Below are 25637 nucleotides of genomic sequence, written 5' to 3'. Positions count from 1 at the left end.
GAGCAGAATCTACCCCCACCTCTGTGTGTATATACTGAGCAGAATCTACCCCCACCTCTGTGTGTATATAGTGAGCAGAATCTACCTCACCTGTGTATGTATATACTGAGCAGAATCTACCTCACCTCTATGTGTATATACTGAGCAGAATCTACCTCACCTCTATGTGTATATACTGAGCAGAATCTACCCCACCTCTGTGTGTGTGTGTATATACTGAGCAGAATCTACCTCACCTCTGTGTGTGTATATACTGAGCAGAATCTACCCCCACCTCTGTGTGTATATACTGAGCAGAATCTACCCCCACCTCTGTGTGTGTGTATATACTGAGCAGAATCTACCCCCACCTCTGTGTGTGTGTATATACTGAGCAGAATCTACCCCCACCTCTGTGTGTGTGTATATACTGAGCAGAATCTACCCCCACCTCTGTGTGTGTGTATATACTGAGCAGAATCTACCCCCACCTCTGTGTGTGTGTATATACTGAGCAGAATCTACCCCCACCTCTGTGTGTGTGTATATACTGAGCAGAATCTACCCCCACCTCTGTGTGTGTGTATACTGAGCAGAATCTACCCCACCTCTGTGTGTGTATATACTGAGCAGAATCTACCCCACCTCTGTGTGTGTATATACTGAGCAGAATCTACCCCCACCTCTGTGTGTGTATATACTGAGCAGAATCTACCCCCACCTCTGTGTGTATATACTGAGCAGAATCTACCTCACCTCTCTGTGTGTATATACTGAGCAGAATCTACCTCACCTCTCTGTGTGTATATACTGAGCAGAATCTACCCCCACCTCTGTGTGTATATACTGAGCAGAATCTACCCCACACCTCTGTGTGTGTATATACTGAGCAGAATCTACCTCACCTCTATGTGTATATACTGAGGAGAATCTACCCCACCTCTATGTGTATATACTGAGCAGAATCTACCCTCACCTCTGTGTATATAATGAGCAGAATCTACCCCCACCTCTGTGTGTGTATATACCGAGCAGAATCTACCCCCACCTCTGTGTGTGTATATACCGAGCAGAATCTACCCCCTCCTGTGTGTGTATATACCGAGCAGAATCTACCCCCACCTGTGTGTGTATAAACTGAGCAGAATCTACCTTTACCTCTGTGTGTATATACTGAGCAGAATCTACCTCACCTCTGTGTGTGTATATACTGAGCAGAATCTACCCCCACCTCTGTGTGTGTATATACTGAGCAGAATCTACCCCCACCTCTGTGTGTGTATATACTGAGCAGAATCTACCCCCACCTCTGTGTGTATGTACTGAGCAGAATCTACCTCACCTCTGTGTGTATGTACTGAGCAGAATCTACCTCACCTCTGTGTGTGTATATACCGAGCAGAATCTACCTCGCTTTGTGTGTGTATATACCGAGCAGAATCTACCCCCCCTCTGTGTGTATATACTGAGCAGAATCTACCCCCACCTCTGTGTGTGTATATACCGAGCAGAATCTACCTCGCCTCTGTGTGTGTATATACCGAGCAGAATCTACCCCCGCCTCTGTGTGTGTATATACCGAGCAGAATCTACCCCCGCCTCTGTGTGTGTATATACCGAGCAGAACCTACCCCCGCCTCTGTGTGTGTATATACCGAGCAGAATCTACCCCCACCTGTGTGTGTATAAACCGAGCAGAATCTACCCCCACCTGTGTGTATAAACTGAGCAGAATCTACCTTTACCTCTGTGTGTATATACTGAGCAGAATCTACCCCCACCTCTGTGTGTGTATATACTGAGCAGAATCTACCCCCACCTCTGTGTGTGTATATACTGAGCAGAATCTACCCCCACCTCTGTGTGTGTATATACTGAGCAGAATCTACCCCCACCTCTGTGTGTATATACTGAGCAGAATCTACCCCCACCTCTGTGTGTATATACCGAGCAGACTCTACCTCGCTTTGTGTGTGTATATACCGAGCAGAATCTACCCCCCTCTGTGTGTATATACTGAGCAGAATCTACCCCCACCTCTGTGTGTGTATATACCGAGCAGACTCTACCTCGCTTTGTGTGTGTATATACCGAGCAGAATCTACCCCCCTCTGTGTGTATATACCGAGCAGAATCTACCTCGCCTCTGTGTGTGTATATACCGAGCAGAATCTACCTCGCCTCTGTGTGTGTATATACTGAGCAGAATCTACCCCCACCTCTGTGTGTGTATATACCGAGCAGAATCTACCCCCACCTCTGTGTGTGTATATACTGAGCAGAATCTACCCCCACCTCTGTGTGTGTATATACCGAGCAGAATCTACCCCCACCTCTGTGTGTGTATATACCGAGCAGAATCTACCCCCACCTCTGTGTGTGTATATACCGAGCAGAATCTACCCCCACCTCTGTGTGTGTGTATATACCGAGCAGAATCTACCCCCACCTCTGTGTGTGTATATACTGAGCAGAATCTACCCCCACCTGTGTGTGTGTATATACTGAGCAGAATCTACCCCCACCTGTGTGTGTGTATATACTGAGCAGAATCTACCCCCACCTCTGTGTGTGTGTATATACTGAGCAGAATCTACCCCACCTCTGTGTGTGTGTATATACTGAGCAGAATCTACCCCCACCTGTGTGTGTGTATATACTGAGCAGAATCTACCCCCACCTCTGTGTGTGTATATACTGAGCAGAATCTACCCCCACCTCTGTGTGTGTATATACTGAGCAGAATCTACCCCCACCTCTGTGTGTATATACTGAGCAGAATCTACCCCCACCTCTGTGTGTATATACTGAGCAGAATCTACCCCACCTCTATGTGTATATACTGAGGAGAATCTACCCCACCTCTATGTGTATATACTGAGGAGAATCTACCCCACCTCTATGTGTATATACTGAGGAGAATCTACCCCACCTCTATGTGTATATACTGAGCAGAATCTACCTCACCTCTGTGTGTGTACCTCCTGAGCAGAATCTATCCCACCTCTATGTGTATATCCTGAGCAGAATCTACCCCACCTCTATGTGAATATCCTGAGCAGAATCTACCCTACCTCTATGTGAATATCCTGAGCAGAATCTACCCCACCTCTATGTGTATATACTGAGCAGAATCTACCCCACTTCTATGTGTATATACTGAGCAGAATCTACCCCACCTCTATGTGTATATACTGAGCAGAATCTACCCCACCTCTATGTGTATATACTGAGCAGAATCTACCCCACCTCTATGTGTATATACTGAGGAGAATCTACCTCACCTCTATGTGTATATACTGAGGAGAATCTACCTCACCTCTATGTGTATATACTGAGGAGAATCTACCTCACCTCTATGTGTGTATCCTGAGGAGAATCTACCCCACCTCTATGTGTATATGCTGAGGAGAATCTACCCCACCTCTATGTGTATATACTGAGGAGAATCTACCCCACCTCTATGTGTATATACTGAGGAGAATCTACCTCACCTCTATGTGTGTATACTGAGGAGAATCTACCTCACCTCTATGTGTATATACTGGAGGAGAATCTACCTCACCTCTATGTGTATATACTGAGGAGAATCTACCTCACCTCTATGTGTATATACTGAGGAGAATCTACCTCACCTCTATGTGTATATACTGAGGAGAATCTACCTCAGCTCTATGTGTATATACTAAGGAGAATCTGCCTCACCTCTATGTTTATATACTAAGGAGAATCTGCCTCACCTCTGTGTGTATATACTGAGGAGAATCTGCCTCACCTCTGTGTGTATATACTGAGGAGAATCTGCCTCACCTCTATGTGTATATACTGAGGAGAATCTACCCCACCTCTATGTGTATATACTGAGGAGAATCTACCCCACCTCTATGTGTATACACAGAGCAGAATCTACCTCACCTCTGTGTGCATATACTCAGCAGAATCTACCTCACCTCTGTGTGCATATACTCAGCAGAATCTACCTCACCTCTGTGTGTATATACTGAGTAGAATCTACCTCACCTCTGTGTGTATATACTGAGTAGAATCTACCTCACCTCTTTGTGTATATACTGAGCAGAATCTACCTCACCTCTGTGTGTATATACTGAGCAGAATCTACCTCACCTCTATGTGTATACACTGAGCAGAATCTACCTCACCTCTATGTGTATATACTGAGGAGAATCTAACTGACCTCTATGTGTATATACTGAGCAGAATCTACCTCACCTCTATGTCTATATACTGAGGAGAATCTAACTGACTACTATGTGTATATACTAAGTAGAATCTATCTCACCTCTGTGTATATACCGAGGAGAAATCTTCCTCACCCCTATGTGTATATACTGAGGAGAATATATCTGACCTTTGTGTATATATACTGAGGAGAATCTAACTGATCTCTGTGTGCATATACTGAAAGGCTGTAAAGTACATAAAGAAGCAGTCATGGACTGCAGATATTGTATCGGTGGTCCCTGCGATATCGCTGCGTTTTCTTGCAGTAATACCGCGATGTTGTGGTGCTGCCAAGTTGTGTGACTTTGTTGCACTATGTGTGAAGATTTACGGGTGAGGGCTTGAAATATAATCTCTTCCCGAAAATAAGCCCTAGCTGCATTAAAAAAAAACCCCACACATCACCTCTCCGGCGCTGTCAGACTCCGCTGCATCTTCTCTTCCGTTCCCTGGCACTGTTCTTCAGCAGCTCTTCTGGCTGGGGGTTGGAAAATCACCGCCTCCAGTAAGCGCTGCCACTGACTGGCTGAGCTATGTGACGCTCAGCCAATCAGTGCCAGCGGTTGATGAACCAACCACAGCCAATGAATGGCTACGATTGGTTCATCGAGAGCTGGCTCTGATTGGTTGAGCTGCAACCCCGAGTCAATCAGAGGCAGCGCTTCCTGAAAGTGGGGATTTTCCAATCTCGGCCAGAAGAGATGGAGTACAACAGTATCGGGGACCAGGCAGAAGATGCAGCGGATCCTGACAGCGCCAGAGAGGTGATATATGTGTTTTTTTTCCCGGCAGCTAGGGCTTAGTTTAGGGCTTTGACAGTAGGATTTCCTACTGTCAAAGTTGCATCGCACCACACGAAAATCACGTTTTCGTACAATGCTACAGAGAGCTAGACTCTGAGAAAAACATGGGCTGCAAAACCTCGCAGGTCGCGTGCATATCGCAAAACTCGTGGGGTTTTTGACTTACAATGTTGCATGCTATATAAAACATCGCCATGTGAAGGAACCCATAGGAATGTATGGGCTTCACATACATGTGATTTGTAGCATTGTTGCAAAGCGTGAAAATCACGTGACTTTGTCGCCTGTGTGTAGGAAGCCTAAGGCCTCCTTCACAAGGGCTACAAAATCATTGCTACAAAACGCATGTATGTGAAGCTTATGGTTTCAAATGGGTTCTTTCAGGCTACAAAACATATCTCATGCGGAAGAACCCATTTGAAACCGTGTGCTTCACATACATGTGTTTTGTAGCTCGTGTTAAAGAGGCTTAAGGCTAAGACGCAGCTGCAACCTCCAGTCTGGGGTTAAATTGTTCTAAAAATGGGTGTTAACGGTAAAAAGTGAGGAGAGTAGGAGGGGTGGCACATTCTGCAGAGGGACATCGGTACATGCAGCCTGAGGAGAATCTAACACTTCTCTATGTGTATACGTATTTTATTTCTCAGTTACTCTAAAATAAGCTTGACTTCATAAAATTTTCCGTGCAAACAATAGGTACCAATTTAACTCTGGCGAAGCGGGGTATATCAGCTAGTTAAATAATATAATGCGAGTATCTACATACAACTTAACACAAAATGGTGCTGCGATATCTGCTCTATATGAACACAGTTTCATTTTTAATTAAGAACATTTCTAAATCCATGAAAAGAATTATCCACTTTGAGAGTGAAGAAATACAAAAGGTCAGCTCTTACTCCAAAGCACTCAACACATTAGTACATTACATGTATGAGCAACTGATTTCAATGCTTCGTTTCTAATACTGGTGATTAGATACTGGGTGGGTACTCCAATGATACAAGGAAATTGCAGGATTACCTAATGCAAGACCCTCTTCAATTGGCTGTACTTAGAGGAACATCATCTAAAACACACTCTGAAAGGTGGAAAATCTCAAGAAAAAAATATTAGTAGGTACCACAAATCCTCTAGTGGTAAAAATAAGAAGCAGCAGTCTCACTCACCAAGACATTCTGGAAATGAAGCAACCAAAGAACTGCTGGGCTAGAGCCTCAGCAAGGAATCTTCTGGTCAACGGCGTCTGGTCAATGATCACAGCGCTGTGCAATAAGTTTGTGCTAAGAAAAAAGTATTTTAAAAAATTATATATCCAAAGGAACAAATTAAAGGTGACTGATCACATGATGGTGACATCATCACAGGTCCCGTAAGCACACGGTTGCTGTCTGTCTCTGCAGGTTTTTAATGAAGTAAAGGACCTGTGATGTGATCAGGGGTGGAGCTCAGAGCCCCGATGACTGATCCCATGACGATGGCATCTTCACATGTAACACATAGTCACTCACTTACAGACAGGTGGTTGTTAGTATTCCATAGCAACTGAGGCTGCGGGGTTTGTAGGGAATGTAGTCCGCCCATAATCTGCACAGGGATGAAGGACCTGTGATGACGTCACTGTCATGTGATCAGGGGAGGAGCATGTAACTAACTCAGAGACAAAGAGCTCAGGTGACTGATCAAATGACGATGACATCATCACAGGTCCTGTGAACACACGGCAGCTGTCAGGCTCTGCATGTTGTATGCTTTAGGACCTTTGATGACATCACCATCATGTGATTATGGGCGGGGCATGTAACTCAGTCACGGACAGGTGGTCCTTAGTATTTTGATAAGGCATAGCTATTTGATCAGTGGGGCTCTGAACTCTGGGACCATCACTAATTACCCCCCCCTCACAAGTCCCTCCGTGTGACTGGAAATGAATATAGAGGAGTACAAGTGTTCAGCTATCTCCAGCAGTTCTATTGAAATAATTAGAGCAGTGGCCAAGCATGCACACTTCTGCTCTATCCATTGCTAGTCATGCAGCGGGGGCTACAAGACTCCCCTTGTGGCAATCAGTGGGTATTCCAGCGTTCAGACCCTAAAAATGAAAAAAAAAACCACCCAAAATAGAAAATACAGTGCTTGTTTTAGCGTGCGCTAAAATGCTTGTCTGAGAAGCCTGATTGAAATGAATGGAGCCTTAGTGCAGCGTTTTTAGCGGGTGTTGAAAACAAAAAAAAAACACCCGCGTGAGTCAAGCCTTAGTTTACATTAGCATGCAACTTCTCCAGCCAATGTAAACAGAGACTGGCATTTGGTGGTGTAATTACAATTTTAATAAAGCCTGGCTAACCCCTGTAAAATAAAGAATTGCCAAACCATAACAATATGTCCTGGCTATATTCTTACTTCTCTTCATTCTCTGCTAATGGGAAACACTAAGTTTTTAAATGATATGTTCAACAAACTGTAAAATGTAAGCTACATGGAAAGACTGACCTGAAAATACTCATTGATGCATAAGTGGTGACCTCCGTATAGGCTTCATCTACAAATATAGTCTTGAAGCAGGAATAAGGGTATCTGCAAGTAAGAATCTCCTCATAAAACTCAAACACTTCATGGAGGTAAGAGGTTGTGTGCTTCAGGAGTGGGAGCAGCTGAGGTAGACAGAAGTGGGTCACCTAGAAAAGAAAATGAGAATACCGTACACCTGGTAATGAATACAACACATCTCTGAGAGAGTCATACAGATCCTTCTGCATCTAGGACGGGCTATGCCATCACTTTATAATTGGTGGGAGTCTGTCTTCTGGAACCCTCACTGATCCTGAGAATGATGGGGTCAAGGTGATAGTGTAGTTCTGTGATGTGTCTGCTTCACTGTTTACCCTATATACAGCTGCAACCAATATGCAGAAAACTTGAGCCTGGCCCCATTCAAGTTCCCTGGTTACCCTTGAAAGAAAAAATTCTGGAGAGCCGCTCAGCACGGTGGAAAAGCATAAAAGATGTACCTCCCTAAGGCAATCCCTGTCACCGCTGTTTTGACTATGCCCAGTTGCTCTCTGCTGCAGAAGCAATGATGACCCAACAATGGGACACACGACTGCTGCAGCTACGAGGGGCTGCTGATAAGGCTTTGGCTTTACTCAGAAAGAAACGAGATAGGAAGATGAAACTTTACATTTATTCCACTGATGTCAACACACTTCTTACATCGATATTCCAAGTTCTGTAAGCTTTGCAAAAAGAAGGATTTCGGTTGTGCCTCAAACCTGGACGAAGCAAACCAGTGATCAGCTGCAGTGGTCTGATGTGCCTATTGCTGGTAAGGTCATCGCTGCCTCAGCAAGAAAATAAAGAGCAGCGGGGGATCATTAGAATGGAAGCATCAGAGGATCGAATGAAGAGATTACGCCTTCTTTCATGGTTTTCCACCATGGTGAGCAGCTTTTGAAAAACTTTTTTAGCTTTAAAATACCTTAAAAGAGATCGCCCTTTTACTAGATGCAAGACACACACCTATCAGGCATATATTGCATATCCTGTGTACATGCCATGAATGTGCCAGATGAGAGAATACATTTTATTGTATCTTCACAAATAAAATAAACTTTTCTCAAAATTTGGAGGCAAACCATAACTTTTAACCCTTTCCAATCCACTGTCTGTCTAAAGACATTCTGATTGAGGGCTTTACAGCTCCGATGTCGGAAGACATCCAGCAGGGTATTCTTACTGTAGATTACTGGCCGCTCTGTTGTCGGGGGCCTCTCCAGTGTGTCCAGTACTGACTCTAGCCAGCAGATGGCGCCATTGTATAATGGAAGAAAGTGAAAGCCCCCTAGGAAAACCTGAATCCAAAATTGGATTGCAAAGGGTTAAGTCCACATAAACAATGCGATGAATGACAAACAAGCGAATTACTGTTTTTCGCTCAATCGCAGGAAAGGTTTACACGGGGCAATGATTGCGAACAAATCTTCAGACAGACATTCATTCAAGTGAGAATCACCTCATGTAAAAGGCCCTTTAGTAGGGGGTCACATACTATTATTACCTCATGCATATAAGGGTCCACAAGGATTTCAAAGGGTCCTACTGCAAGAGAAATGTTGGGAGATGCAGTTGGGATAGTTAGTGTGTAATGAAAGGTCTTCTTCCTCATGTCATGGGTGTAAACAGTTTCCACAAGATCTCCATTGGACACGGCCACCATGGAGGCATCTACTGTGAACTCCAACTTCCAGGTGCATAGCTCCGAATAGGAATCCACACAAGGAAACCAAAACCTGAAGGTGAAGGCGACACAAAGCAATTAATCCAAAAAGACACAGGACAGGTTTGAAGCTCTTCACTGAATGCAAATTGATCAATGGATAAAAGTTTTAAAAAATATCCGTGCATTAACCCCTACTGGGCTGGCCTAATTTGAAGCTTAATGGAGTTTTCCAGTTGTAAACTATCTGCAGGATGGGTAATCAATAGTAGATCCATGGGGGTCTGGCATCTGGGACCACTGCTAATCAGCTGTTTTTCGGGCCATTGTGTTTATGCACTAAGCTGATTTCTGCAGAAAGCAGACAGCTCTGTTCCCACTGCAGTGGCCAGGCTTGGTATTAAAGGTGAAGTTCCCGTGAAGTGAATGGGTTGAATTGTATCTAACGTATTGAGGTGAAGACATCTAAATGCTTGACAGAATGTCAATATAAGATATTGTTACCTGGTAGAATTTTGGTATCCATAGGAAAAGACATGAGCCCCTCTCTCCGCCATACTTCCTTCCACATTGGGAACTACAAAATGAAGGCCACCTTTTGGCTGGTCCAGAGAGAACTCGATATACACTTTCAGCACTTTTAATTCTACAAGATTGAGAAGAAAGAATTGCAACTATTCAGTGCAGAGTACTTACAATATGAGTGATTATTACAATGTCAGAAACATGGCAGATGATAGTATTGGTAGGGGGTCATGTGGTTATACCCCAATCAATCAGTAGAACAACCGGATTCCCAGAGCTTTTCATTGAAGATATTGCCATAGGGATAGATGGGATTGGAGTAGACTTAGCCTATATATACAGATCTCTCACTTGCCCATGTATCAAACTACTAACACCCACTTGACCGTGCGTATGTAGGTTTGTGTGTGCGCTTCTCATGCTCCGCCCCTGGTGACATCATCACAGGTCCAACAGTATATATAAAACACAGAGCCTGAACCACAGAAGAACAAAGTTAGGGCTCTTGGAAGGGGAGGACAAAAATAACAAAATAAGAATACAAGTAAGCAGTTATTATCTCAGACACAACTTAGCGGTCTTGACAGAAGACACCGACCTACCGCCAACCACAGATGATCTGGGCTGAAAGACCTGCGGTGACGTCACTTCCACATGGCTGCTGTGGAAGGAGCCATTCTGCAGTTTGGTAGAAAGTACTGTATAATGCATAAGCTGACAGCAGCTACCAGGACCTGTGATGACGTCACCATCATGTGATCACCTGTGTGGGTGAAGTCAGGGATCACATGACCATCGGGTGATCCCTGTATCCAGGAGTCTGCTGTGCTGGTGATGTCGCGAAATCAGAATGGATATGGGTATACCACAGCTGTGTGTGTGATGTGTGGGAATCAGGATGGATGTAGGACAGCTGTGTGTAATGTAAGAGAATTAGGATGCATATAGTAGAGCTGTGTGTGTAATGTGTGGGGTCAGGATGGATGTATGGGGGCAGAGCTGTGTGTGCAATGTTCTGCGTGTGTAATGTGTTTGGTCAGGAAGGATGTATTAGAGCTGTGTGTAATGTGTATGGTCAGGATGGATGTAGTAGAGCTGTGTGTGTAATGTGTGGGAATCAGCATAGATGTAGTAGAGCTGTGTTTGTGATGTGTGAGAGCAGGATGTATGTAGTAGAGTTGTGTTTGATGTGTGGGGTCAGCATAGATGTAGTAGAGCTGTGTGTGTAATGTTTGGGGTCAGGATGGATGTAGTAGTGCTGTGTATGTAGTAGAGCTGTGTGTGTAATGTGTGGGGTCAAGATGAATGTAGTAGAGCTGCGTGTATAATATGTGGGGTCAGGATGGATGTAGTAGTGCTGTGTATGTAGTAGAGCTGTGTGTGTAATGTGTGGGGTCAGGATAGATGTACTAGAGCTTTGTGTGTAATGTGTGGGAATCCCAATATGTTGTAATAATCGCAGCACAACAGATATATAGGAGAGAAATACTCACTAGAGCTGAATGGGCTCACTGGGTGCCAAGCTGAAAATGGATGCAGACCTCCCATCCACAGTCAATCAAGATATGTAACGGTGTCTTCAGCAGCATCCAGGGTTGTTGAAAAATTTGCAGTAACTTCTTAGAAATTTAAAACTTCACCTTTAATCCATTTCGCATATAAACGTTGCTGTATTTATATGCGAAATGGATTAAAGGTGAAGTTTTAAATTTCTAAGAAGTTACTGCAAATTTTTCAACAACCCTGGATGCTGCTGAAGACACCGTTACATAATGTGTGGGAATCAGCATGCATGTAGTAGAGCTGTGTGTGTGTAATGTGTGGGAATCAGAATGAATGTAATACAGTTGCATGTGTCATGTGTAGAAATCACCATGGATGTAGCAGACCTGTTTGTGTCATGTGTGGGAATCAGGATGGATGTAATAGAGCTATGTGTGTGATGTCTGTGAATCATAATGAGTGTACCATGTAGCACAGATGCACTAATTTCCTAATAATTACTAGTTACTCCATATACACTCATTGTAAAAAAACAAACAAAAAAAACACAATCCAAAGAAGTTGCGGGAATGGAATGAAACTTTCTCTGTGTGATTGTAATGTTGTAACTTGTAAGTGATTACAATATCAGAAGAAAAGGATAATTTATAGTGGGAAACTCACCCATTGAAGGGAGGCTCTAGTACCCTGTTGTACAGCCTCTAGCTTGGATATAAGATTTGGTACAGGTGGGCTGCCTCTAGCTAGTATACAAATGTGATACGGGCAGGTATGGAGGCATAAAGGTTCTGTACTGTATTCTGCAATGTATTGTTCCACATTTGCTGTAACTGAACCCCTAGATCATGCAAACCCGTAGGCTGTCGAAGTTGGTGTCCTAGATGGTCCCATACCTGTACTATTTGTGATAAATCTGGCAACCGGGCAGCCATGGAAGTGTGGCAATGTTATCGAGGCATTCCTGTGACCCCTTTGTGTGTGCGGCCGAGCATTATTCTGCTGGAAAATGCCTCTTGGAAGCCGCCATGAGAGGAACACATGTGGCTGCAGGATGTCCTGAACATATCGCTGAGCTGTCATTGTCCCTCATACCACTACTAGGGGTGACCGACTGTCATATGCAATGACCCCCCAGACCATCACACCAGCAGTGGGGGCAGTGTGCGGCTCAACAGCAAAGGCAGGATTGAGGCGATCACCCCTGGGTCTCCAGACATAAACATGGTTGTCGTCAGTGCCCAAACTAAACCTGGATTAGTCGCTGAAAACAACCCAGTTATACTCCGTAGCTGTCCGATTGGTTATGACTTTTTAAACTTTTTTCAAAATATAAATTTTGCTGAGGTTGCATTTCATGAACTTTTGCCTATAGGTTAGTTTTCCGGTGTTATTTTCCTCTGGTCATGTAAAAACCTCCCACACCCAATATAATGTCATGCTAGGCTAAAACATAATTTTATGCTTAAGGTTAAAACAACATCTTGTTAGGTGCAGAGGGTTTTTTTTTTTACAATTTAACAAAATGAAAATCGTTTTTGAGAGTTACATGCTAAAAGTCATAGTTTGCCACCACAGGCTTTCAAATTTGAAAAAGCTCATAACCCTACTGTCCAGTTTACCACTGCAATTGGAGGCGATGGTCGGTGTCAAAGATTTAATAGGCACCTTGAGACTCAATGACCATCAGCCAAGCACCTGGAAATGAGTTTGACAGACACGGGGAGCTGTAAAATTATGCCATCAGTCTCTGGATGGCAGATAAACAGTTGGAGCTGATCTTCTCAACTGGTGGTCTGTCGAGGTTGATCTGAGCTCACTCGCCTTATGTGTGCCCTCATGCATCCACTGGTTCCAACAACTCCTAACAGTCTGGTCAGAAATGGTGCTGACAGACTTAGGGGTAAAACGATAGCGCCACCTGTGTTTGGATGGAGGACAACTAAACAATTGGAGCTGCTCATAATCGTCAAAGGACCAGAAAATCTTCTCAATTGGTGTTATGTCAAGGGCATCCTGAGCCCAGTTACCTTGTGTGCGCTCGCACATCCACTGGTCCCAACAGCTCCTAACAGTCTGGTCAGAACAGCCAGGTGGCGGCAATTTGTCGATAGGACACCAGCTTCTTACATCCCAATAATGCGCCCCTCTCAGACTCTGGTAACGGGGTGTAATCTCTTCTCTTCTTCCGCTTGTGTAGAGCTTGTTGACCATTAGATGCCTCTACGATGCAGAGGCCACGACACACAAGGAGCTTATGAGAGCCTCTTATAGGCCAAGAGGGGAACCACTTTTAGGGCCTCAGCTGGCTTTTTAAAGGCCATGAAGGGGGGGGGGGGACCAGTTTTAGGGCTCAGGTGACAAGACCATTTATTACTAATCCTTTACATAACTCCTTTTAGGGGCAGGGTTTTTTTTTATTTTTTACAAAGAGTGTATATTCACAGACTTCAAAGCCAGGAGTCTGAGAAAGCCGGGATGTGACCCTGGCGGAACCATTATTAAATAATATTGACCTTCACAGCTACCCGGAGAATGCAAATAAAATGAAAGGAGTAAACTTTGTAAGAATTTCCATAGTGGAAAAAATGGTGCACAGAAATTTACACCATGTATTTAAGTGTGAATTGGTGGCCATCTCTTACATTCACTCCCTGTCTGGAGGCACCAGTCAGGGGCCATATCACCAGGCGCACAGCTGATTCAAGATGTTCTTTACCAATACTAAATCTTATCCCACAAAACTGTATATTAAAGAGGTTGCACTAAGATACAACATTAAACCCTATCCACAGGATAGGAAATAGCTTTATGATCGATGGGGGTCCTTCCACTGGGATACATTTTGATCTCAAGAATTGGAGTTCCAAGGAAGAATAGAGCGGTGGTCGCTTATGAGTGTCCCTGCAAAGAACAGGCAATCTCTGGTGCTCCTATTGAAATTACCTATGGGACCCCAATCTTGAAATCAGTGTGGGTCCCACTGGTTGGATCCCAACCAGATCTTGTGGATAGGGGGACAAGCTTATAACTTAGCACAACCCCTTTAGTCTGCTCAGCTCCACCTGCTCTATAACCTGCTGCCTGCAGATTGAGCTTTTATTTTCAAAGTGATAAGTTCCCTTTGAAGAGACCCTCCAGGCCTGGATAAACAATGATGGCTAAACTGCTTCTCTGACTACCTAATACACGCTGTGCATTAGTATGCACCATTAACCCTACATGCTACTTTTATTGGCCAGTGCTGCCCACGTGAGCATTCCTGGCTGTCAGAGCAGCATGAAGTATATTAGACTACCAATTTATACTAATGCACAGTATGGCCATCTTTATTTGTCCAGGACCAGAGGGTCACTTTAGAGAGAACAGGTAGTAGGCCTCTGGATGCAAGCATTTACTCAGAGTAAGCAGAGGTATGGAAAATTGTAAAGAATTGACACATAAAAGCCCCGATTTAGTAATGCACCCTCCTGGTGCATCTTACAGCTGTCTATGTGCCAGAAATCAAAGCTACACCAGCCCATTACACCACAAAACTGGTGCAAGGGCTATAATTAATCAGGGCAAAAGTGTATTTGTCTGTCCACATTACCATCAACATGTTTCCACAATTCTGATGGAACTTTGATGCAGAGTTCTCCATTTCCTGCGTCCGGGTCAACTGCGCTGACAGCTGCTGCGTATGCATTGGAAAAGTAGTTCAGGTTGCGTCTAAAGGGAAGGTAAAAAGAAGAGACAGACTAATAATGAGCATTTTGATACAGAAATGGTTACCCTAGTTTTGATAGGAAGAGCCCAAACTGCACCCAGTCGAAGGATCATAGCTTCAAGACTACCTCTCTACAAAGACCAATGTGGGGCTGGCTACTAAATCCTCGGAGGGCTGCAGGGAAAATGTAATCTTACATGGTCGGCATTCAAATGAATGGGCAACCATGTAATATATGGTCAGTCTGAGTCAACCAGACTGGAAGCCGCTGTTACACAGCAGCTCAGCACTAGTGGTGAATGGAGCGGGGTCTTAGCTGTCAGACTGAACAGTAATTGATGATATATTCTGTGGATACATCATTAACATCTCCTCTGGCCCCTTCCCAGCCATTCCCATTCAGCAGCACTCACTGTTTGGACTCGTGATGACACACTTCCAGCGTGGGGTCGTTGTATATGAATGCCGCTTCCAGATCGTTCACCTTCACCCGGTAAATTCTGCACTGCTTGCTGTTCAGCTTGATCCTGTTCAGATTGGTGACTGTGGGGAAAATGGTCAGCTCCACGTACCCCTGAACGCAACAGAGAAATGAAGGTTTAATATTCATTCACTATCACAGGATGAGCTCTGGCAGATAGAGAGGAAAACCCCACAAACTATCTCAGCAAATCAAATATTACTCTTAATTATAAAACATGATTAAAATAAAATTCCATAGGATGAAATACGGACGGAAGGGGACCGCAAAGCAGAGTGTGCTGAAAAACTGTGCAATATAACGCAACTAGCATGATAATAAAGTGAGAGTGCAGAACTCTGCACACAATGTTTATGTGCAGCTTACAGATCGAAAATCCATGTCTGACATCGCACAACGACAGAACACATGCATTTGAATGAGGATATTCACATGGGCTTGTTTTGGTGCGGTTTTTGCACCCGAATTGCCCATTCAAGTCTGCGGATGCATTTAAAAAGGGAACAAGGAAGCTATTTTTTTTTCTATTTTTAACTCACATGCAAAACAAATGAAAATCACTAAAACGCAGGGAAAAAAAAAGAAAAAAAAGAAAACAGACCGACTTTTACTTATCAAATTTGCAATCGCATGAAGTGAAAATACCCTACACAATAGTCAGTTGAGCCGGCAGCTGCTGAGACACAACACTCAGAGCCGTATTGGGAGTTCATGCTACAGTAGGTACTCTTAGGCCGCTCTCACACAGGCGCCTTTTTCCCGTATTTACCGCAGTGGTTTGAATGCCGTGGTAAGTGCGGTATAACGCTCCTATTGATTTCAATAGGAGCCTCACAGAAGCCAGTAGACAGAAGGGGCCGCTTCTCTGTCACCACATTTTTTTTTTTTAAGTAGTAAAACTGTACTGAACCACAACAGAAAAATTAACAAGTCATTTTATTGCACCAAGAACACAACAAAAACAAAGCATAAAAAATAATTGTGCAATTGCGTTTTTTTTCATTTCACACAACTTAAATTTCTTTTCAGTTTTTCCGTACATTATGTGGTACCATTAAGGCCCCATGTCCACGGGCGTTGCGGTATCCAGCGCCAGATCGCCGCCGCAGGAGCCGCGGCCCGGGAGCAGGAGCCGGCAGACGGTTCCCCACAGATCAGCCTATCAGACAGATAGGCTGACCACGGAGAATCACGGCAATTTGCTGCATACTGCAAATTGCCGGCCGCGAGCGGAGAATCGCAATGATTCTCCGCTCGTGGACAGGGGGCCAGCACTTTCCACAGCAACACTATGGAAAACTTCAGACAGTGTGATTCGCCGGCGATTTACCGCCGGCGGAATCACGCCCGTGGACAGGGGGCCTAAAATATACAACTCGTCCTGCCAAAAACAAGCCCCTCTGTAGCTGTGTTGAAGGATAAATAAAATAGTCAAAAAAACAGCTCGAGAGTGAAGGGGTTCAACGGCCAGCATCATCAATATCCCTGATCCCAGACATTACTACTAGAGTCCAGCTGTCACTCAGTCAGTGCTGGGCTCACGTTGCGGTTATGTAGGCATAGCACCAATGCCCACAATTGACAACGTAAATGGCTGTCATGGAAGCTTTACCCCTTAGTGATGGCCAATACGCCTTTTTACTGACCTCACTAATGGGTTTTAAACCTGCACATACATTTTTTTAAGGCAGTGGCTTGGCTGACTACTGACAGCCAGGCTCCTGCTCTAACTGCCAGGAGCAGAGAAACTTCAGATCCTGACAGTTTAACCCCTTACATGCCACAATCAATAGCAACTGCAGCATGTAAGCAGATGATAGGGTGAGGGGGCGCAGTCACCCATCGGCACCCTTCCATGTGTTCCCATGGAAACTGGAAGCCTGACAAAGGCCTCCATGTTTGCTATGTAACTTAGCCCACTAGACCCCGCCTCCGGCAGAGTCTGAGGCTGGGGTCACACGGGGCGGAATTCCAGCGGAATTTTCGTGGAATGGCACACTGAAAAACTGTGAGATTTCCGCTGGATAAGCGCAGCTTCAAAACCTGCAACCTTTAGTCGCAGGTTTCGGAGCGGTTTCGCCGTCAGCATTCCGCAGTGGCTTTCTTTCCTGATAAAGAGGAGAGGCCGCAGCGGAAACGAGAAAATAACTGACGTGCTGCGGAATTGAATTCCGCGCTGCATGTCAGTTTTCGTGCAGCTTGGCCACAACAGATCGGGCCGCAGCGTGTGGCCGAGATTTTGGCAAAATTTCGTCCACTTTTCTGGCTAATCCCGTGATTAGAAGACGCGGGCGAAATTGCCGTGCAGACTTCCGGCACTGAAAATTTGTAGCAATTTAGGCCAGTGTGAACCCAGCCTAATAGGCTGCTGTCATAGGCTTAGTAGAATGCACTACATAAATAATGCAGTGCACTATCCTAGCGATCAAATGATCACATCTTCAAGCCTTAGTAGACCTCCTTCAGAGACTAAGTGTAAAAAAGTGTTCAATAAAGTGTAATACAATCCAGTTTTAAAAAAACACACACATTTTCCCTATAAAACCCATTTCAAAATGGATAAAATATGCTTAAAAAAGCAGCACATAATGGGTATCACTGCGCTCGCAATGACCCAAAGAATGAAAATACTTTGTTATTTATGGCGCGCAGTGAACACAGTAAAAATAATTTTAAAAACTGATGTCAGAATTCCTATATTACTTTTGATCGCGTAAAAAAACAAACAATAAAAATCAATGCAAAAGCCACAAGTACATCAAAACCGTATCAACAGAAACTGCAGGTCTGCCCACAAGAAACAAGACCTCACACGGCTCCGCTGCTGGAAAACACAACTGTTCCAGGTCTCAGGGCTCCTTCACACGGGCGGATGTGGCAGCAGGATTTTGTGAGCCAAAACCAGAAGTGGAGAGAAAGTAGAACGGAAAGATTCGCATTTCTTCTGTATTTTGGACCCATTCCTGGTTCTGGCTCACAAAATCCTGATGAATGTGAATACGGCCTTAGAATGCGGCCACGCAGATTCAATTGTTTCTCTTTAATAATGTGTTTTTAATGTGCAAAAGTAGTAAAAAAAAATCTCTAAGCTTAATATCACAGTAACCGTGCCGCTCCAGATAAGAGAACTATCATGTTATTTTTACTGAATAGCGAATGATCTGAAAAAAAACCCCCAAAAAGTAATGTCAGAATGGAACGGTTTTCTGATCTCCCCGCCCCTCCAAGAAGTAATAAAAGTTATACAACATATGCAGGTATAAAAAAAATTGTCCCCAAAAAGTACAACTTGGCCCAAAAAAGAAATAAAGCCCTCATCCGGCCGTCAACGAGTTACGACTCTTGCAATGCGACAATGAAAGCTTGGCCTTTACGGCGCGCTCCTGAGGGGTAAGGGACCTGTCACCCGAGGCCGGGTACACACAAACCATTCTTCATCCAATTTTCAGATCAATATTTTCAGTTCGAAAGTCGAACAGACAGATAACCCATTCGTTTAAATGTGTGTTATTGTTAGTAGGACAGGTAAAAAACTGCAGCAAGTCCCATTTGTGTCTGATTTCGGATGCAGATCATACATGTGAGTGTGCGGTACGCCGCAGATCGCACCGCACACGGATGGGTGTCCATGCTGTCCAATGCCAGTTGTGCTTGAAAATTATGTAAATCGCTTGTGTGCGGATACCCAGAAAAGACAGAAAATTCTGCACAGGACTCTGCGAGGATTCTTTCGGGTTCGGGTTTATTCACATGAACGTTTTTTTTCATCCAATTTACAGGGAAAAAAAATAAAATAAATCACTCAAAAATCAGATGGAAATAAAGCGTTTTAAGCTAAAAGGATAGAATATATTCCCACTGATTTACTATTTGAACTAATGTTTCTAGAGGAAAAAAAACTGCAGCAAGTCTAAGGAGGCCTGCGGACGGCCGGGTCGTTCCTGCTGCGGAGCGCAGCGGCGGGGAGTCAGAGCCGCGCATCTACAAGCCGTACTTTACTTTTAACCATTTGCTGCTCTCTCCAAATTTTTTTAAACTTTAAAAAACTAGGTGAACATCGGCGGGCGGCAGCCGTGGACACGGATCAGTCACGGAGGGCAACAGATGAGGCGGCGCGGCGGTACTCACAATCACAGACTTCCGCTGAAAGTTGATGTTGTTGATGCAGACGACCTGGTGCGTCGTGGAGGGAGAAACAAAGACGTCATGTTACATACATGTAATAAACATGGAGGGATCACCGGCTGCGCTACACACAATGCAATACATATATGACAGAGGGGAGCGCCCATGACACGTGCATACATGACAGGTAGAGTTGTATGCACATACGTGTACACACGACAGGGGGAGGAGCGCACACGTCAGGGAGAGGAGCGCACATACATGTACACATGGCAGGGGGAAGAGCACGCATACGTGTACACACACAGGGGGGGAGCGTGCATACGTATACACACAGGGGGGGGGGAGCGTGCATACGTGTACACATGACAGGGGGAGGAGCACACATACATGTACAACATGCAGCACAGATACTTATAGTTTGTATGGTCGGGGGCTCTCAAAGCCTTTGTCTCCCTTCTTCCTGTTCATGGTGGCAGCTCCTCCCGCTGTGGCCCCTCGGGTATATCCCGGGCTCTGTGGCCGTCGGGGGCCCCGGTATGAGGAGCGGCGCTGTTGCTATGGTTACCAGTCACCGCTGTCTCCAGTACAGGCTCCTCTCCTCCCGCTCTGAGCGCCACAGCCGGCACTTCCGCTTCCCGCAGACTTTGCTTCTCGCGAGAGCACCACTGATCACGTGATGACAGTTCGGCCGCCATCTTTGATTCGGGAACGTAATCTGCCAGGAAATCGCACAAAATCCGCTTCAGAGATATACCGGCCCCTCAGCGCTGCCGGTGCGTCTGCTTGCAGAAGGATATGCGGCATATTTACACAATTGCTCGACACCTAGAGTCCGCAGGGGGTTGTAGTACGAGGATGGGAGATCGCTGTGTGGACTTGTGTATTTGCTGTGTCAGTTGGGGCTCAGTGTGGCGCCAGTGAAAACATCCAACCCAGTTCTCTTGCGATCTGCAAGTTGCTCCAGGACTCCCGTCCGAGACTGTCGACTTCAGTCCAGCGACTCCGGTGGCCAAAGTCGCCTCGGTCACATGGCGAAATTTGGGCACAGATTGAGTCGCCATGCCAATTTTAGGCTTGTAATTTGCACGTATATCTCAGTGGGTGGGCGCACAGATCTTCCCGTTGAGCCGCTACGGTCGCGCTCCCACGGCCGACAACATCTTGTACAAATCTGAACTCCATTCTTTTGAAGATGTTTTAGCGCATTGCATAGCATTGGAAAAAGTCACAGCACGTCCGATCTCGGCGTTCGCATCGCCCATTGTTCTCAACGGGGCCAGAGAGCACATCGTACACCGTGCCACGCAAGGCTTCTCATTGAAAATCGTTTGAGCGGTAATCATCCCGTGTAGATGGGCGTGTTGGCACTTTGTGGTGAATAAATGGGTTCTGGGGTGCAGAAAGGTGCAAAAAGTTGCGCTATCGCACAAATGTATCTGTGCTTTTTACTGTACTTTCTGCGCTGCTGGGGATCAATCACATTGGCGCAGGACACACCCGCGCTGTGAGTTAAAAGGCTGTGCAGCCTAATTAGTCCCCGGTGTTCTCAATTTCCCCGTGTAATTGTGCCGTTGTGTACCCCCATAGACGCTGAGGATGTCTTTGGTGTGCAAATGTGCACCAAAATAGAGCGGGTCACTTTTTTTTTTGCACGCGAGATTCTTGTGCAAAAGTGACAGTGAAACCAATGGGCTCCATTCTCTGCGCAATGTGCGTGCTGATTTTTACACGCAAACACGTGTAAGCCCTAGGGAATTTGTCACAGTTTTGCACTGTTGTCATTTGCTCTGTTCACATTTCTGTATTTTTATATTCCACCAAGGAACTAGAAGAGAGGGAAAAAAGCACGCCAAATCTGTCCGATTTCTGCTCTTTAACCGGGAAAACACCGCAGCAAGCACCTGGAGTTAAAAATCACCTGTGTGAAAAAGGCCTAAATGACACTGCAAGTGATAAAGTATACTAAATGTTATATATATTAAAAAACCAGAGTGGGCATGGAGGCTCTAGTACCCTGTTGTACTGCATCTAGCTTGGATACAAGATGTGATACAGGGGGCATGGAGGCTCTAGTACCCTGTTGTACTGCATCTAGTTTGGGTACAAGATATGATACGATTGGGCATGAAGGCTCTAGTACCCTGTTGTACCGCCTCTAGCTTGGATACAAGATGTGATACAGGCTGGCACGGAGGCTCTGGTACCCTGTTGTACCACGTCTAGCTTGGATACAAGATGTGATACAGGCAGGCATGGAGGCATACAGGTTCTGTATGGTGTCCTGCAGCACATCAGTCCCCATTTGAGCTTCTAGATTATGCAAACTCTTAGTATGTAGAAGTTGGCATCCCAGATGATCTCATACATGTTCTATCAGTGATACATCTGGTGACCGGGCAGCCACAGAAGTGTGACAATGTTGTGGGGACATTCCTGTGACTCCCTTGTGTGTGCGGATGAACATTATCCTGCTGGGAAATGCCTCTTGGAAGCGCCATGAGTGGAACACATGTGGCTGCAGGATGTCGCTGAGCTGTAATTGTCCCTCATACCACTACTACGGGTGACCGACTGTCATATGCAATGGCCCCCCAGACCATCACACCAGCAGGAGGCAGTGTGCCGCTCCACAACAAAGGCAGGATTGAGGCGCTCACCCCGAGGTCTACAGACACAAACACAGCCATCGTCCGTGCCTCAAACTAATCGTGGATTCGTTGATGAAGAGAACCCGAATCCACTCCGTAGCGTCCAGTTTCATCATCCATGATACAACTGCAAACGGAGGCGATGGTGGATGTCAAAGACAGTACATTCAATAGGCGCCACAAGACCAAATATCCTTCATCCAAAGACCAGAAAATGGTTCCAGCTAACTTGGTGAGCTGTAATGATGGCGCCACCTGCCTCTGGACGGACAACTTCACAGTTGGAGCTGCTCATACTCGTCTAGTGACCAGACGCTCCTCTCTCCTGGTGATCGCTTGAGGGAGCCCGGTCACCTTGTGTGCCCTCACGCATCCACTAGTCCCAACACCTCCTAACCGTCTGGTCAGAACGGCCCAGTGGGGAACAAGTCATCAATACGATCATCCTGCCTCTCACATCCCAATAATGCGCCCCTCTCAGACTCCGGTAACGGGGTGACATCTCTTCTCTGTGTCGTAGAGGCATCGAGTGGTCAACAAGCTCTACACAAGCAGAAGAAGAGGCCACGACACATAAGGAGTCTCTGTGAGCCTTTTATATGGCAAGGGGGGGGGGAACCACTTTTAGGGCCTCAGGTGACAAGACCGTTCATCTAATCACCACAACTCTCATCATTTTTATATCTACCTGAGATGGAACTGCATGCCGGGTTTTGCAGCAAAACAACTTTTTGGATTATTTATTTTTTACAAAGTGTATTTGCAGTGTACATTCAATAGATCCCGTTATATGTAATGTGTTAATGCAAATCTGCAACAAAATCCGTAGTAAATCAGCTACATGTGAACGCACTCTAAAAGGGGTTTTCCAGGCAAAAACTTGATGAGTTATCCTCTCTGTCACTGCAGTGGGGCTGGATGTCGTCATCGAGGCTTGGAAGCAGAAGTGCCTTAGCAGGCTTCACTCCCATTGAAGTCAATGGAATCGGAAGTCTCCTCATACACTTCCACATCCAACCATAATGTTGGAGGAGCAGCCGGCTTCAGCAACTATTGAACGCATTAAAGGGGTTGTCTCGCGGCAAACCTCAAAATTTTACCTTACCCCATTCCCCCTGTCACCCCCCTGGCATAAAATAGCAAAGTAAAGCGGTTTTTAAGCCGCTTGCTACTTACCGATCCGACGAAATAAGGACTTTAAAAAATCTTCTCCCAAGATGGCCGCCGGTCCTTTCCCAGGGATGCACTGTGGTTTTCTCCCATGGTGCACCGCGGGTCTTCTCCCATGGTGCACCATGGGCTCTGTGCGGTCCATTACCGATTCCAGCCTCCTGATTGGCTGGAATCGGCACACGCGATGGGGCGGAGCTACGTGATGATGTGTAGAAGGGGGCGGAGCCAGAACGCCGCTCGTGCCTGGACCGAGCAGAAGGGGAGAAGACCGCACAGCGCAAGCGCGTCTAAAAAAGCAAGAAGACATCAGAATTAGACGGATCCATGGCGACGGGGACGCTAGCAACGGAGCAGGTAAGTGAATAACTTCTGTATGGTCAATATTTAATGCACGATGTATATTACAAAGTGCATTAATATGGCCATACAGAAGTGTATAACCCCACTTGCTGCCGTGAGACAACCCCTTTAAGGCACTTCTGCTCCCAAGCCCTGATGACAACATCCAGCCGGCTGCACTGACAGTGGGCCGGGTGATCGGCTGATTGCTGGGAATCTTGTGCAACAGGATAGCTGGTCAATAGTTTTGGCCCGGTAAGCCCCTTTAAGGCCTGCTTTACAAAGACTTTTTCAGCGTGTAAAAAAAAAAAAGGCATTGTTTAAATACTTTAATCATGTTTGGGTTTTTTTACAAGATGGCATTTTTAGTTTTGCAACATTCTGTGCACATTTCTTACTTTTACAGCTCTACAGAGGAGCTTATTGAGCAAGTAGCAGAAATAAAGCAGCTTTGTTGGGGGCTCCAAAAGCTGATTAACAAAAGGAGTTTTCTTGAAATCGGACAGGGTCACATAAAAACACAAACTAACGCAACTATACAACAACATCTTAAATACAAGGAATCCAAACGAGTTTACATCGCGAGAACATGGCTTTAAGAAAGCGGCCGCCTAGAATTAAACACTTTAACGCCATTCTGAAGAGACGATCTGGCATACTTGGTCAGCAGGGCTCCGATGGTTTGCTTCTCTGCGCACAGGTCCCTGGGAAAATAGAGCAAGACCAGAAAGAAGAACGTCAATCCAGACATATAGACGTACAGCGGACTGTCTGCCGGGAGCACCGGAAAACACCAGGTGGAAATAACAAAAATCACACTTTTCATATACAAGGCAATTTAAATTTACAGGAATTTAACCCCTTGCTGCACCACTTTATACATTTACTATGTAGGTGGAAATGTGCAGCACAAGGATATTGCAGGTCCAAGAGCTTTGTGCGTGTCGTCGCCTGCAGGGAATCTCTCTAAGATTCAATCCTAGATGTCGCAGTCAACAGTATCAAAGCAGGGTGCTTTCAAACGCCCCGGGATAGTATTCCGCATGTCTAGAGGCCCTTTTACACGCAACGATTATCCGTCAAATTTCGTTCAAAAGCCATCTTTTGAGCGATAATCATTGTGTGTAAGAGTGTGCCCATCGTGCACTTTTCTTCGATCGCTGAGTTCAGCTCAGCTTAAAATCCATTGTCCCTGATAAGAGAGATGGCACGTGGGCAGCGCTGATAACATTCTTTCAGCAGCTGTCCCACTGTAGAACAATAGCAATGTATTTAGAGAACAAACCACCCGCTGTTCTCTAAATACATGCAAATGAAGCTAGTTAGCTACCAATGGGCTGATTAGTAGAGATGAGCGAGTATACTCGGTAAAGGCAATTGCTCGAGCGAGCATTGCCTTTATCGAGTACCTGCCCGCTCGAGATGAAAGGTTCGGGTGCCGACGCGGGGGAACAGTGAGTAGCGGCTGTCAGCAGGAGGGAGCGGGGGGAGGGGGTGGGGGAAAGGGAGAGAGAGATCTTCCCTCCGTTCCGCTCTCCCCCGCAGCTCCCTGCCCGCCGCCGGCACCCGAACCTTTCATCTCGAGCGGGCAGGTACTCGCTAAAGGCAAGGCTTGCTCGAGCGATTGCCTTTAGCGAGTATACTCGCTCATCTCTACTGATTAGCCTATTAGTACTAATGCAAAATGATTGCTCAAAACTCAGCTTCTGACGAATTTTGAGCGATCATCAGTGTGTAAATGGGGCTTAACATACGGATTTTGTGAAGGAATTGGTGTAGATTAACAGTAATTGGACGGCAAAACCACATCAAAGTTAACATATTATAGACCTGTGGATCTTGGTGCGTGAAAGCATTTTTAGGGTAGTTTCACACGGGTGATAAAATGGCGTGA

General features: G+C 45.4%; 2 protein-coding genes across 3 annotated transcripts in view; both read right to left on the bottom strand.

Moving 5' to 3' along the window:
• TAF2 (TATA-box binding protein associated factor 2) overlaps nt 1-20217 on the bottom strand; it is a 127712-nt gene extending 107495 nt beyond the window's left edge. Inside the window, exons 1-8 of the mRNA XM_066578507.1 lie at nt 19999-20217; nt 19584-19638; nt 15388-15548; nt 14858-14976; nt 9745-9886; nt 9082-9313; nt 7518-7702; nt 6194-6307 (exon numbers count right to left, since the gene is read on the bottom strand). Coding sequence (XP_066434604.1) covers nt 6194-6307; nt 7518-7702; nt 9082-9313; nt 9745-9886; nt 14858-14976; nt 15388-15548; nt 19584-19638; nt 19999-20051 — 1061 coding nt within the window. The 5' untranslated portion in view covers nt 20052-20217. The remainder of the gene's footprint in view (nt 1-6193; nt 6308-7517; nt 7703-9081; nt 9314-9744; nt 9887-14857; nt 14977-15387; nt 15549-19583; nt 19639-19998) is intronic.
• A 3840-nt stretch (nt 20218-24057) lies between these two features.
• Nucleotides 24058-25637, bottom strand: part of DSCC1 (DNA replication and sister chromatid cohesion 1) — a 30118-nt gene continuing 28538 nt past the window's right edge. For both annotated transcript variants that reach the window (XM_066578504.1, XM_066578505.1), the window contains one exon: nt 24058-24447. In XM_066578504.1, coding sequence (XP_066434601.1) covers nt 24339-24447 — 109 coding nt within the window. In that variant the 3' untranslated portion in view covers nt 24058-24338. The remainder of the gene's footprint in view (nt 24448-25637) is intronic.

This window comes from Eleutherodactylus coqui, chromosome 9, assembly GCF_035609145.1.
Source record: "Eleutherodactylus coqui strain aEleCoq1 chromosome 9, aEleCoq1.hap1, whole genome shotgun sequence".
NCBI classification, from domain to species: domain Eukaryota; kingdom Metazoa; phylum Chordata; class Amphibia; order Anura; family Eleutherodactylidae; genus Eleutherodactylus; species Eleutherodactylus coqui.
The sequence above is the reverse complement of the archived record's forward strand: the minus strand, read 5'-3'. Positions and strand labels throughout refer to the sequence as shown.